This window comes from Protobothrops mucrosquamatus, unplaced genomic scaffold, assembly GCF_001527695.2.
Source record: "Protobothrops mucrosquamatus isolate PMUCROS unplaced genomic scaffold, P.Mucros_1.0 scaffold1656, whole genome shotgun sequence".
In the NCBI taxonomy this organism is placed as follows: Eukaryota; Metazoa; Chordata; class Lepidosauria; order Squamata; family Viperidae; genus Protobothrops; species Protobothrops mucrosquamatus.
Genome location: NW_015387813.1, coordinates 53007 through 68916, shown reverse-complemented (window position 1 = coordinate 68916; position 15910 = coordinate 53007). Strand labels below are relative to the sequence as shown.

General features: G+C 36.3%; 1 protein-coding gene across 1 annotated transcript in view; it reads right to left on the bottom strand.

The window, feature by feature from the left end:
• ZFPM2 (zinc finger protein, FOG family member 2) overlaps window positions 1–14602 on the bottom strand; it is a 167824-nt gene extending 153222 nt beyond the window's left edge. Inside the window, exon 1 of the mRNA XM_015822727.1 lies at window positions 14492–14602. Coding sequence (XP_015678213.1) covers window positions 14492–14599 — 108 coding nt within the window. The 5' untranslated portion in view covers window positions 14600–14602. The remainder of the gene's footprint in view (window positions 1–14491) is intronic.
• Between the last annotated feature and the right edge of the window lie 1308 nt (window positions 14603–15910).

The window sequence follows — 15910 nt, the reverse complement described above, 5'->3', positions numbered from 1 at the left end:
GGACTCCCATATCAAGCTAAGACAAAAATAAAGAATTATGGTTTTCAGACCATCTTGACTTAGTTCAAATAACATGTTAACCCAAAGCAAAATATATTTAGGCTTAGAATTATTATGAATCCAGAATTTATTGATATTTCTCAAGAGGATCCTGCATATAATGAGCTTGCAGATACATCATATAATATTTGTGATTATTTATCTGAATAGAGTCACAGGTTCCTGTCAACACAACAAATGAAATTAAAAAAATACAAAGGCTAATGAAAAATCAACAGCAAAGGGGATACAAAGCATGGCAAATAATAAAATCCATTGAGTCTTCCTGCTGTAACTTTAACCCATTGTTTCTAAATGCCTCTTTACGAAATTCAGAAGCTTAGAGCCATGAACATAGTTGAGAGGGAAGAAGAAAATATCATTGGCACCTAACTCAGAATAAACTACTCAGAATAAATACAACTTTATTTCCTAACTAAGTTGGGTTTTTTGTAAACTCTTTGAGGTAGGCCAAGAGATGAAATGGACTCCATAAGGTACTAGAACTCCATTGATATAAGCTATAAAATAGACTTTTATAGGTTTTTATAAAAAAAAGTTTTTAGTAAAGAAAAATCACTTTTTAAAATCAGTTTAATGTAGCAATTCATCTGGATAATAACCAGGGAACTATGAGTTCTAGTTTCACCTTAGGAATAAAGATAGCTGGGTGACCTTGGGCCAGTCACTTTCTCTCAGCCCTAGGAAAGAGACAATGGCAAACCACTTCTGAAAAGCCTTGCCAAGAAAACTGCAGGACTTGTCCAGGCAGTCACTGAGAATTAGATGTGATTGAACGAAAAAAATATATATAGAATCTTAAAAGCTCACAGCATTTCCCCTTCCCTTCTTCTTACAACCAAAGAGAGTCAAGGTGGTCAGCACTAACTTTCTTTCTCACACTGTCTTGTTTCCCCAAGCTGAGATCACGTTTTGTTGTCCATTTCTATTTACTGGATGGAGAATACAGTAGGTTTTTATGCCAGTGTCTTTTTATTATTAATCATGTTCATTTGTATTGTGCATTGTGAAATATTGAAAGTCTTTTAATTATGGTGAGTCCAAATTTAATCAATCAATATGTATGCCTCCAATGCTGTTCCCTTTGTCTCTAAATCTCCTTCCCATTAGTCTATACTCATAGATACATCTACATATTCTACAATTTTTGCCATGTTTTTGCCATGTTTGTAAATCACTGCAGTTGCTAAGTGAATCACACAGCTGTTAAGTGAATCCAGCTTCCCCCATTTTCTTTGCTAGATGGAAGCTGGCTGCGAAATGGGTCACCACTGTAAATTCAGGCTGGTTGCCAAAAGTGCCCAAATGTTGATCATGTGACCATAGAGATGCTGTGACAGTTGTGAGTGCAAGTACTGGTTGTAAGTCATCTTTTTAGTGCTGTTGTAAGTTCAATCATTCATTCAAGAAATGGTCATAAGTCAAGGACTACCTGTACTTCATTATTTGAGTCACTACTTTGAATACAGTGGTTATTTTCTACACATCTTTCCATCATTCTTAAGCCTTCATGGCTATCCTCACTCCCCAAAAGCAAAAATAAAAACATGGGAGTAGGTTCCTCAAGTTGGCTTTGTCAAGATTTAAATGAAGTACAGGAAACCAAGGGGAGCAAGAAAAATGAAAATCACATATTTCTCAGCTATCCCATAACAAAGAAACATTAGAATTCCATATTATATCTGAGTATTTCAATGAAACATTTCCCCATAAAATCAATTTCAATTGAAAATTATTATTTCCTCAAATTTGAATCCCTTTGGAACTTAATATCTGTGCAACAGACCAATATAGTTCAATTATTAAAATCTGCTGAAAATCTACTTTTACAAACCCGATATATAGACTATGAGAAAGGATCTATGAAGATTCTTAGTTATTCAAGTCATGGTTGTCGCAAAGGTGCCTTTCCAAAAGGCAACTGAATTTTCCTGGTTTTTTCCCTTGAAAACAATTCACTTCTCATCCAACAAGCTTCTTCAGTTCTGGCTGAATGGTGGGGAATGGAAGGATTTACACCAAGAAGTCTCTACACCCATTTGCACTCTAATTCAGATAACCCCTAAATGGCTTCAACAATTCTCAGAGAGCTAAGGACAGACCTTCATAGTGCTACAAACCAGATGATTGGTAGGAATATAACTCTTTCCATAACCCACCATTCACCCAGAACTGAAGAAGATTCTTAGATGAGAAGAAGTGAAATGTTTTCAAGGAAAAAAACAAGAAAATCCATTTGCCTTTTGAAAAAGCACCTTCAGGATATGAGAAAGGGTGTTCTAAATATTACTTCTTAGAGGCCCAGCAGGTGATAGCAGGCATCATAAGACAAGCATGATTGCTCCCCAAAACTGAGAAGGGAGTCACCCCTGGTTAATAATTGATTAGAAATGCATTCAATTTTTAGATGCATCATAAAAAAAGACATTTAACTTAACTGAAAATAGTGAGGAAACACAGGTCTTTTCCCCACTATCAAGAAGAGACTAGACAGTCACTTGTCTGAAATGGCATAGGTCAGTGACGGCGAACCTTTTAGAGACCGAGTGCCCAAACTGCAACCCAAAACCCACTTATGCATCGTCGGGTGCCGGGTGGGTGTGGCCCATTGGGTGGGCGTGGCTGCGGTGGTAACGGCACACTGGGTGGTACAAAAAGATCAATCAATCAATTCCAACTTTGCAAGATCTTTTTTTTCCCCGCAAGAAGTTGAAATTGACTGATTGATTGAACCTTTTTTTTTTGTACATGGCGGCGGAGGCCTAAAGCGAAAAGGTTTTATAAAATCCAGCTGAAGGCCTAGAACTGGGGCGACGGCACACGTGCCCACAGAGAGGGCTCTGAGTGCCGCCTCTGGCACCCGTGCTATAGGTTCGCCACCACTGGCATAGGTTCTCCTGTTTGAGCAGGGAGCTGGACTAGAAGACCTCCAAGGTCCCTTCCAGCTCTATTCTATTCTAATTTACACTGTCTTCTAGAGACATCCAGACATCATTACTTGAACAAGGCTCAAAGGTACTATCAATGAGTCTAAATCATGAGAACAAAATGGTCATATATTTCCAAATCTATATAAATATCTCAGGATTAGGGTTACCTCACCCTGTTATTTTCTGTTGCTTTTGTCTTCTCTGGTGGATAAATCCACTGGTCAGAAGAATCACATAAATAACCTTCTTTTGGATATTTCCAGCTTTTCTTTCCATATTTTGGGTTGTTTACATTATAACTTGCAAAAATGTAGTGACACAAAATCAATTTAAATTCAACACTACAATTTAATTGGTTTGGACAACACTGTGAAAAACATTTATGTTTACTTATTCATGTGTTTACTTTAATTGTTTAATATGTAGATCAATCAGCTTAATTGGTGGGAACCAATTTTAATTGGAAGCTATAATTTTAATTATCAGGGTTGCAAATTAAGAGTAACTTGTTTCATTTTTCAACAGGAAATCCATCATAATCTATTCCAGGAAAAACAAGTTCTATAGAAGCTGAAAGACTGGCAAATTAAATATGATGTACACCTTTTTGGATTATAGCTCACTTTATCACACATAAACACATATATAAGGTTGTGTACTGCTTCAGGTTTTATGTCAAAAGAGTACAAAGAATGCATGCGTGCAACCACTGTCTGCAAATCTTTAAAACAGTTGAGGCTTCTAATATTGCTCAGCAATTGCAGCAGTTAGTTTTGCAATGACCATATGCTCCAAAACTGTTTTTCTAAATTAATTCATGGTTACATACATGTTTCTCTTTCCTCCGCTGAGCAATTCCACTTTGCAGCTTGTCTCCCAAATTTCAGTCCTGTTTGCAGTTGGATGGCAATGAGGCAGGACTGATGTTCTTTAACCTTAATTGCAGCCAGGCAGAGAAAGCAAGTGTCACTAGTTGGCTCCGATGAAGATGGTTCTATCAGTGTCCACCTGCCTTTTCCATTTAGATCCCTTTTCACTAATCCCCATGCCTTTATTCTGCTTTCCCAGATGCTTGTACCCATGGATGTTTTCACACACACACACACACCTCCCATAACTCTTTGCACAGGTACACATCCTTTCATTTTCCTCTTATGGTACCAGCATACTGTAGCTCCAGTGTCACAACAATCAAAGCAATAGGAATCAAGTTGTTCTTTAGCTCCTATGTTTCCTGTAGTTCCATGGAAGTTTTCAGGTAAGGAAGAACTGATAGTTCAGTTTCAAAGGAACAAAGCAGCAAGGTTCCTATGTTGCAACTTAAATATGTTTGTTTTTGTTTTTTTTTAAAAAAAGAAGGCTAGAGAAGATTTGCAGCACAGAGAGTGAGAAGGTGGGAAAGCAAGGAGACCGTGTTTCATTCAAAATAAAAGTGTCCCCACTGGAAAATCTATAGTTGAATGCAGTATTAGCTTCTAGAGCTCATAGTCTTCATGGACTAATTAAAAGATTGTATATATTACATAAATGCATAACGCATAGCAAACCAGGATGAAATAGTTACCTAGGGGGACCAACCAGTCAATAATGGGAAAATGGCATGCTATTAGAACAGAATGAAGTCCTGAAAACCATCTGCGTTGAAGTGATGAAAGCATACAGGTCACAAAATAGTTCTGAACCAAATCTGGGAAAACACAGGTGTGGAGAGTATTTACAACAGGCTGCAATAGGGAGGAGACAATGTCATCAATTTCTGCACTCAAGAACCTGTGAGCAGCCTATATTGGTGATGGGTCAAACAGAAAGTGTGAACCTGCTACTCTGGCCCATACAGTTTATATCTTAACAGATCTATATGTTTTTCACATGTATTCCCTGAAATTGCCAGTTGTAGCATTTTATTGTGCCAGGAAATAAGAAGGAAAATATTCTAGCATTCCTTAGGAAAAGAATTATATATTTCCCTTTCGTTTTGTTGAGTTGACCTATATCTTGAGATTTTGAAAAACTAGCAGTTTGTTATTATATTATTTACTTATTTATTTATTCATTTATTAAAGGGAAGATGTTAAACCTTTTTGAATTCACTGATCACTCTATCATTATCAAAATCATAGTCACATTTATACAAGTCTACAAAACCATATTATTTCATTCCTACTTGGATTCCATGAAATTTTAGACTTTGATTCTCCCTCTTGCCCTTGAATAGAGAATCTTCAGAGGATATATTTATGCTATTTTTGCAAGTGAGGCCCAGTTGAAATACAAATGCCATTTTGTGAGTTGGTGTAGATACGATAACATGAATTGTCAGTACAGATCTCGTCTAACACTCAACAAGTGCTAAATACTAGCATGAATCAAAGTACGCTAGGAATGTTAAGAAGGCACAACTTTGCTGAGATGCTTAGCAATTTGTAAAGGTCAACATGAAAATCCTGCACACTGCTTTCATTATTAGATCTGTAAAAGTAAAAAGTATTTATAATTTTATCAACCTTACCAAGATTTATCAGTGGATAGGATGTTATTTGATAGGTATGTATAAAATATGTATCTCCTTGTATTGCTCTTTGATGGATTAAAGACATGAGAGCAGACAACACTATCAAAGGAAGAAGTTTTTTTTTTTGTGATGCCTGACCCTTTCACAAACATTTCAGCATTCAACATGTACGCATGATGTGTCCTTTTCCTTGTGACTCCTAATCAGGGCCCATGTACCTGTCAGGAGGTAGATTCTAGATTGAATTTATCCCCTGAAGTAGGTACTACCACTAGATCAAAAAGCAAATACTTGGTATCCTTAAAATGCAACCCAACTGCTCCTACATCTTGAATCTGATGGTTATAAATAATAAAAAAAATGTTTTCCGAAAGAAATATCTTCAGAAGAAGAATAAGTGAGCAGATAAGAATTATTTCTAGGCCAATGTACAGGTAGGTTTTAAACTTATGATTAGCATAGCTGCAGCATCTGATAGCAGTGTTCAAATATTGATAGCAAAGTTCCAAAATTTGAGGGGCTGCCACAAAGAAGAGGGGTTCAACCTATTTTCCAAAGCACCTGAGGGCAGAAAAAGAAGCAATGGATAGAAACTAATCAAGGAGAGAACTAACCTAGAACTAAGGAGAAATTTCCTGAAAATTAGAACAATTAATCAGTGGAACAACTTGCCTCCAGAAGTTGTGGGTGTTCCAACACTGGAGGTTTTTAAGAAGAGATTGGACAGCCATTTGTCTGAAATAGTATACAGTTTCCTGCTTGAGAAGGAGGTGGACTAGAAGATCTCCAAGGTTCATTCCAACTCTGTTATTCTGTTACCTTTCTCAAGCTCAAGCCCTCATACTTGCTTAGAAGAAGTCAAGAGTTACCAATCTGCCTCTTTAGATCTACCAACACAATATTTTTAAGTAGCTTATCTATCTATTTATCTATAAACACACATACACGCAGAGAGGGGAAATATGTGCATGAAACAGCAAAACACACATTTGTTATGGCAACCGTTGTGTGTTTGTTGATGTTATAACGTTACATCTTATTAAATGGAAGTCACAGAGATTAATAAAAAAGATTATGTGTGTCCCTGTGGCTAATTGGATTAAATACTAGGACTGAGATTACACAAAGGAACAGCAGCCATCTCAAGAACAAAGGCTGCTGAACAACCCTGAAACAATGAAAGTTTGAAGTAATTTGCCATTAAAAAAATTATGTGAATCTGTGTGATATATAGCATTTTGGGTATACTGTAGCGTTAGAAAAAAAAGAATTGTGTTTTAATGTTATTACTATAATAGACCACCTACAACCGAAATGTAGGACTGAATAGGCAGTGAATGATAAAATGACTGTGTTATTCAGATAATGCAAGGACGTTGTAAAAATGAGAGATTTCTCCTTGAAAACATTTGCATTAGTTTGGAGAGTCTTGCCATTTGAGAGTGGTAACTGTAATGTAACAAGCAATGTTCCATGAAAAAATGCTACAGGAATGTAAAATATTATTTGAAGTACAAATATTCCAAGCACTAAAGAACAGACACATTGCGTGATACAACAGCTGCTTTGCTGATGCTGCTTAACTGATTTAGTTTAATGATAATGATTGATAATAAATATTACTTAATTAAGAGGGTATTAATATAACCCTTTAAATGGAGGGATCAGGTTGTTAAAAACTTGTTTGAAACAAGGTACTGAACATACCAGAATTCATGTCATTCAGGAACTGAAGGTATGCAAGATTGATATCAAATATCACTGTCATGTAAAATTAGTTGTCCAGCAGTGAAACAAAGAGTTAATCATGTTTGTGAGAATTGGCTCACCTTTGAGTAAATGAAGTAAAAAGTGCTTCAGTTGTCTTTATTTATCAAGTACAAAATGCTCCAGTTTAAGAAAGATTCAAGGTTTAGAAAGCTTTTGACTTGGGCGTTGGGCCCTATCCAACAAGCTGTAGGTCAGTGGTGAGAAAAATAAGGTTCCTGCACCTAGGTAGGAAAAACCAGATGCACAGCTAGGATAGTATGTAGACAGTATCTGGCTCAACAGTTAGTGCCTATGACAGCAATCTAGATGTCCTGATAGACCATCACTTAACTATGAGCTAGCTGCAGCATACTGCCAAAAAACCCAATGTGGTCCTGAGCTGAATCAACACAGGGATAATATCAAGATCAAGGGAAGTGATACTACCACTCTATAACACACTAGTCAGGCCACATTTGGAAATATTGCTGGCCTGACCACCACAATACAAAACAGATGCTCAAGCCCCAGAAAGAATACAGAGAAGAACAATAAAGATGATAAAGGGTCTGGAGGCTAAATCTCATGAAAGTATTTTTAGCTTAAAGAAGAGAAGATTGAGGGGAGCCTTGAGAGCATTCTTCCAATACTTGAAGGGTTGCTATGAGGAAGAGGACTCCTAAAGGTAGGACAAGAAACAATGGGTGGAACCTTGTCAGAGGGAAATCCAATCTGGAATGAGGAGGAATTTCATTGAGAGAAATGAAATAAGACAGAGAACTATTAAACAGTGCAACAGGTTGCCTCCTGGAGTTGTAGGTATTCCATCACTGGAGGTTTTCAAAAAAAAGACTGGACTACCATTTGTAGTATGAGCACACCTGCCTAGGACAGGGGTTTGATTACAAGACCTCCAAAATCCCTTCCAACCCTATATTCTATTTATAGGCAAGTTGCATTGAATACAGTGAGATTTATTCCACAATATATGCCATGTATTCTTGATTCTTCAGTTATAAACTCACATGAGGTTACCTTTATATATACAACTTATTCAAGAAGCTAAGATGATATCAGCTTACCTAAACTGTCAACTCAGTATTTAAATTTGCACACCATATCATTGAATTGTGACTGGTAAGACATTATTGGTACACCAGTTTTTTTAGCGAATAACATGCAGAGTGGAGCTGAGAGAAAGAAACATGCATTACAGAGGTAGGACAAAGGAATAAAATTTGTTTCATCTTATATTCGTCTTACAGCAATAGAGATTTATGGATCCCATCCAAAAATCTTCATAGGTCAATGGAGTACAATACATGCATATTAAATTATTCAAAACTACACATAACAAGAACCTTACACACAGTTAAAGACAATTAAAAAATAACACACACATACACCTTCAAAAAAACTCTCTAATTTTTCAAGCATAAAAATTAGACATCTGTCTGTCCCTTTGCAACTAATGGATTTCAGACTTGAGTTCACTCAGTCAGTAAATAGCTGAATTGCATTTTGAACTTTGGCACTTGAGAGTTTCCCAGCACTTTTTCACCAAACTATTTCATTAGGATAATGAATTCCACTTAAAGAGTCCTGTTGTATCCCACCAGTTCCCCAGACCCAAACAGCACTTATTTTCTCCTATAGATTTTCATCCCAGGCATTGGAATCCTCTTCTTCTTATCGGGTTGATACAGACCTGATTCATCCTCTCTTCTTTCTGACAGGGGCAACAACAATGAGAGGAGCGGGCATGATACAACTACTCATTGTTTCGTTTCAGAGAACCCTGCCACAGGGCATAGATTAACACCAAAAAATAGATGGCTGCAGCCCAAGAAAACCATTTTTCAGAATGCCTCCACTTGATTAATGAAGTCATGGCATCAACCACAGTTGACTTTCATCATGTGCTCTATATTCTTTGCTCCTTCTCCCCTTAGAACTATCAGCTTCAGTCAGAAAAGTTTCATTTTTTCCTTCATTTTTGTAAACATCTGAAAAAAAGGAGCACCGAGAATTATGTTGTTAACAATATTTGGATGCTCAAAAGGTAACAATGGAAAGCTGTTGTTTTCGTACAACAGGGGCCTATACTACCTTTATGACTTGACAACTGATCACACTATAAACTTTCATATTCCACTACTTCAGATCAATAAAGGAATCACTTAACATCTGTAGGAAGTTAAGCCTTGAGTACATACAGTAAATGTATAAAGATTGGTAAAGAAATGAGAAAGGAGATTTCCTTTTGCTGAACTTTCATTTCTACTTGATAATATTTTTCTTAGCTTTCTCCCATGTAGCTCTGGACACAGGATGATGAGTTGATTGTATATGAAATAACAAAATTATGGGAGAAGTGGGAGCTTTTGAAAAGAAGGGTAAGTGGAACGATTGCCAGGGCTGTTCATGGAATAGATTAAAAAAAATCAAGATGGCATCCACAACTATATGATTGAATTCAATATTTCAATTTTGGGAACACATTTCACACCTGCCCACCCACCTGGCAGGTGTCAAGGACTTGTGGAAAATTTCACACATGAAGTGACTCATCTCAGATATAATTCATATGTGAAATGTTCAGCTTGATAAATAATCCCAGGCTACAAAATTATTAATTTTATTTTCAATTTTCCCTTACTAGTATTAAGCCAATATGGTCCTGTTATTTGTTTGTAATCAGCACATGGCTTGAGAAGTCACAGTACTGGCTTAGCTTGGCTTAGTTGAAGGATGTATAGTTGAAGCAACCATCCTCCACCAGCAAGAAATACTCACTGACTCAGTTAAATGTCTTGGTAGGCAGCACTGCCAACCAAAGTTCTTGTTGTTTTAAAGATATTTGTTTGTTAGGATTTTAATGTTTTAATGCTGTAAGTAGCCCACAATCATTTCATTACAAGATCGGCAGCAAATAGGTTCAATAAATAAATAATCTTGTAAATTTGAGGTACAGAAATTATTAAACAAAGGGGGGAAAGACACACTGAACTCCTCATCTCAACCCTATGAAATAATAATGCATTGCAAATAACTTGGAAACACAAATAATAGCAATAGCACTTAGACTTATATACCGCTTCATAGTAATCACATTATTAGACTTCCCCTTTTGAAATCAGCTGTTTTCATGATGAAGCAACAAAACCTATCTCCTTATCCATCTTAAATGGAGTTACTCAATCACTGGAATAAGTGATCCTAATTACTCCATTACCCTGAAAACAAAATAAACACTGGTCCTTTCACCACATTATCCCAGTGCACCTCATTCTTTACTTCTGAGCTATACAAAAATCTAGTATAGGAAGTTAAGCATACCATTTTTGCAATCAGCTCTGGCTTCTGTTACTTCTGATAGCTTCAGTTCAAGATAGCATGAACTTCAATTCACAAAAAGGAGTTCTTTGTGTGTTTGCTACAGTGTTTCTCTAGAGTAGCCTTTCTCAATGTGGTTCAACAATTACATGGAGTTCCTTGAGAGACCATGGCACTCATGATGGGCGAATTTTATGTTTTTCAAAGACCAAAATAAAAATGAATGGAAATAAGTGTCAGTCTTTTATTATTCATTTTAGGTGCTGAATTTTTAAGAACTCCTCAAGGTAGACATCATTTATTATATCACAGGACATCAACATAAACCTTTCAAACTGTTTTAACAGCAAAATCTTCTAAAACAGAACTGATCTCATGCTGTCCGGCAATCTGTATACTTCAAGAATGGAGCAATGGCCTTTAATATTGCCCTTTGAAGCCCTATTGTAGTCAAAGATAAAATTTGTAAAACACTGAGGGCAGTTTACAATCCATTCTTCTTCTCTTGCCCCCCATTTTTTCTTATCTGTGCAACAATTCTGCAAGGTAGATAAATCTATGGAATAATGACTGTTGGCCTAAGCTCAATAATAAGGTTAGAAATTCAGTTGTCCTCATTCCTCATTCTACACTCCAACCACAAAATCACTCCAGTCCACATGTCATTTTAGCCCCTAAAAGCTATGATTATATAATGTTCAACAATTGTAATGCATATCCCAGTTCTACTACTGTTGGCTAAAAATGTTCATAAAGCCCATTTAGAAAAAAAAAGTTGGCTAAAAATAAAACATTATGAAGTGCCAAGAGACAAAGCCTTTCTATTATGCAGAATCAGAGTAATAATTTTGTGGAGGAAAAAAGGATTTTAGAGGTTTTTATGACAAACGATCAAAGCTATGATGTCAATTCTTTGACACTTTGGTTTCAGCACTATTATTATGTAAGTGTAGCTGATGCCTAGTTTATGAATCAGCAACATTTGGCATGCCTCCTCTTTAGTTCATCTGCTAGAGCTTCTACATCATGACCTCATGTTAGCAAGTTCTGTTTAGTAGGTTAATGGAGTCAGGTCCTTTGGCTAACTCCCTTCATAATTCTTCATCCATCCTAGCTGAATTTGACCAATTGTCTTTCACTGTTGTTGCGGCAACAAATGATACTTCTATCAGTTTATTCAACATAATCAACCTTTCGGTGTTTTCAGATGTACATTGTTAACATAATTCAAGATAGAAATATGAAACATCCAAAGAGTGTTTGACATCTAGCACACTTACTCAATTAATTACTGCACTGAATTAATTAATCTGTTGGCTCCCCAGAGCCAACCACCACTCATTTAAACTCAGGCATGTAATACTTGTTAGAATATAAACCAATTTACAGAGGTACACAGTGTTTAAATTTTATTAAAGACTGAGTAAAGGGGAAACTTAAATGATTTTCATACAATGAAAACATGCTAAAGTGCAACCACCTTGTTCAGTATCAGATGCTTCAATGAAAGATAGCAATTTTTGAGATGTACCAAATCCCTATGAATCTTAAATGCATACTACTCCCTTTTTATGATCCTGTAATCCCTTAATTTGGGGTAGAGTCGAGGCAAATAAATGGAGCTGAGCATTTACTGGTTTGATGCCTTTCCTGACACCATACAGAGTTCGCAGCAGATAGTTTTTTCTTTGTGCCCTAGGAGAGAAACATCTGCTGCTACCCAGGATTGAACTCTCAACTCTCCGATTTCTGGTTGGAAAATTGCACACCAATTGTTTTTTACAATTATGGTAGTTCTTTCACCAAAAAGGATATTATGACTATCATATCTGTCCACTTGGTGAGCTGTTAAACAGTTGTTAATCTCACTGTACAATTCTGAGACGAATGTTCTTCATTCTATTTAACACATAACAGTATATTCCTAGACATTTATATTTTGGAAATATGCTCCAAGAGAGAAAAGCTGTGATTTTAAATATTTAGACAAACACTTCTCTAAATAAAACCTTGAAAGTTACTGCTATTTTTAACCACTTTGCACACATTCCTAACAGCCTATTTGTGCCTTGAAAGGGGCAGGAGGCATGTAATAGTTAAGCCACTATTAGGTTTCCTTGCCATTGCTCTATATGGAAAGATGTTTCTTATGCATAACCAATATGGGGACATTCTTCAGAGCAGGAGATTGACTGGAGAAGAAGTCTGAGTTGCTAAATAATCTGTGAAAATATTTGCTATTTTCAGCGCCTTAATTTTATTATTCTCTAGGCAAGGCACAACATTGCAGTGAGTGGCATGCTACATTTTTATGAAGTCAAAGTATTCCTAATAATCAAATGTATACTAAGGAACAGTTTATCAATAAATTTCAATGACAGGAGAAAGAGGAAGGCAATGACAACCACCACAGAAGCCTGCTCAGCTGGACTCTTCACTCCACACCCCCTCCCAACTCCCACACATTGCAGTAAATCTAGGAAATATAAAAATAGCCAATTAGTAATTGTGCTGCATTATGTAATTTGGGATTGGAGAAATAAAAGCTGGATGATGCATACAATGTTCTTAATATCATAATATATATTTATTTATATCCACCCCTCTGAAAGGCCACATGTATGAACATTTGTAGTTTTCATGAGATTTTTAACTTCAAGCCTGTAAATAAAAGATTCATAATTCTGAAGGACAGCAACGACTTCTGACTGAGTATACTTGCCTATTACCAGATTGTGCATTGGTAATGAAGCACACTTCTTATTTGCAATAATTTCACAATTAAATGTGTTTTTATTATTATCGTGTATTCTGTATACCATAAGAGTGATTCAAAATCTCAAAAATAGTAATCTGGATCTATATATGTTAATAAATATCATATATTAAAAGCAACTTGTTATAATAAAAATAATCATATGATCCTGCAACTTTGCCAAAAGATTCTAGCAGCAGCATTGAATCTAGCATTGAAATATAGGAATAGGAATGTAGAAATAAGATGAAGTTCCAGTAGAAGCTATGGAAACTAAGCATCTTATGCTTAAGCATCTAATAATATACCTGGGGCCACAAAGACTCACAAGATATGAACTGGCATTTCAAGGTAAGTACAGCCTCATCTAAAACAGGCTAGTACTTTAAGCTTACCTACAAACATTACTCTATTTTGTCCCCACAGATTTCAAGCAATGATTCAAAATGTCTACAGAAAGGAGAGCTGGTTATCATAAGCTTATTAGTAAAGGACAACAGGTTTTCCTTAATGTACAAACATTTGTTTAACAGCTGTTTGTGCTAAAATGTGAATTACAACCAGTCCTCCTACTTATTGCCATCACAGCATCCCATGGTCATGTGATCAAAATTAGAGCACCTGGCAACTGGCATGTATTTACAATTGATGCAGTGTCCTGAGATCCCACAATCAACGTCTTCCCAAGGGGTTTCTGATAAGCAATGTCAATGGGGGAAACCAGGTTCACTTAACAGCCAGGTGATTCACTTATCAGCCATAGCAAAAAGGTCATAACATTGGATCTGACTCACAACCTCTTCACTTAGAAGTTCCGGTCCCAATAGTGGTGGTAAATTGAGGACTATTTATACTTATTTGTTTAACCAAAATTTGCTTTTGTATTCTAGCAAACATTCAAGGAAGTTAGCAAAATTTAAAAACAACAGCCATGTATAAGATATTAAAAACACAGATTGAAATTCATAAGTACAATTGCTAATATCCATCAACAATTAAAAGCAGACCGAAAGAACATTGCCTTAGTCTTTTTCTAAAGACTAAGAGAAAGTGGGCCAAATGCCATTAGTTATATATGTTAATAAATGAGAGAGCTTAAAAAAGAACAAACTAAAGCTCCAACATTTGGTGCAGCGCTTCTTAACATACCAGTGTGTTGTTATTCAAGTCCATTTTTCCAGCAAAGGGCCCCCATGTTGTTCCCACCGGAAGCTGTTGCCGACTCTGGATCTTGCGTTCTCCATCCCTCTGAAACATCTCCAATTCCCCTGAGAAGCAAAGAAAATAAAAAGAGTTTACCACACTAGCCCACAGCAATCTCTCCATTGTTACGTTTACTAACCAGCCAACATTTAGGGAATATTTGTTTCATTAAAATTACATAAACATGGGGACTAGTCCAAAACAAGATGGTAGTCATTGCATAATGCGTGGGTCCCAAGCCCCACTCCATCTTTCTGTGGGTCAATGTCACAAACATACAGAAATCTATGATATCAACTCACATACGAATGGGGTAAAGATTGGATTATCACTGTTTATTCTTGCTTGCAAAGTTAATGATCTTGAGTCATTCAGAAAATACAAATATTTTCCCTCCTTAAAGTTATTCTCACTGTGTAAATTTCTGTTGATTGAATGTACCATATTCCTAGTATTTAGTCTCACTGCATTTTATGTAACTATATAATTATTTGTAAATTAAGAATATACTATATCTGACAAAATACTATACTTGTCATAAAAGTACTGGCTGAAATCCTAACAAAAAGGTACTATATATAAGCAAACATGCTAAGAATCTTAGATCAGTCACCAACATGATCTAAAACTCATTACTCATGTCACCAACATGACTCTAAAACCCATCCAAAGAGTGAGGAACAGCTGGAAGTATTCAATTTTACTTATGTACAATCAAATATTAAAAGTTGACACTAAGTTGGTGGGTTTCCTTCTTTCTTTTTTTGGGGGGGGGGAGGGAGGAGATACTTTTCAGTCAGAGAAGTCCAAGCAGTTTTCTTGGCAACATTTTTGGAATTTGTTTGCCATTGCCTTCTTTTTAGGACTGATTTAGCCTTCCATTTCTGACCCAATATCATGAATCAAGACTTGCATTTTCTGTTTAGATAGTGTTTTTCTGCTGCATAAGTCTCTAACACAGTGTTCCTCAATCTTGGGAGCTTAAAGATGAGTGGACTTCAACTCCCAGAATTCCCCAGCCAGTATGGCTGGCTGGGTAATTCTGGGAGTTGAAGTCCACCTATCATCAAGCTTCCATATTTACCAGCTACCAGTTTGCTCTAACATATTTACCAGCTACCAGTTTGTTAAAGAACTGCAGAATGATGCAATCCTGTTTTCTCACTTCTCATCTTTCAACACTCTATTTGAATTTTCATTGCCTGTAAATTCTGTACAGCAGAACTTTTCTTTCTTTTTGGTTTGAATCATATCTTGCTATACTGCTCTCAATTAATCAGTTAATGGATAGAAGCCAAGTGTGGTCTAGATGTAGGATGGCAAATCTGTCCATTTTGTTTTGTACAGCCATCCTGATAGTAAGTC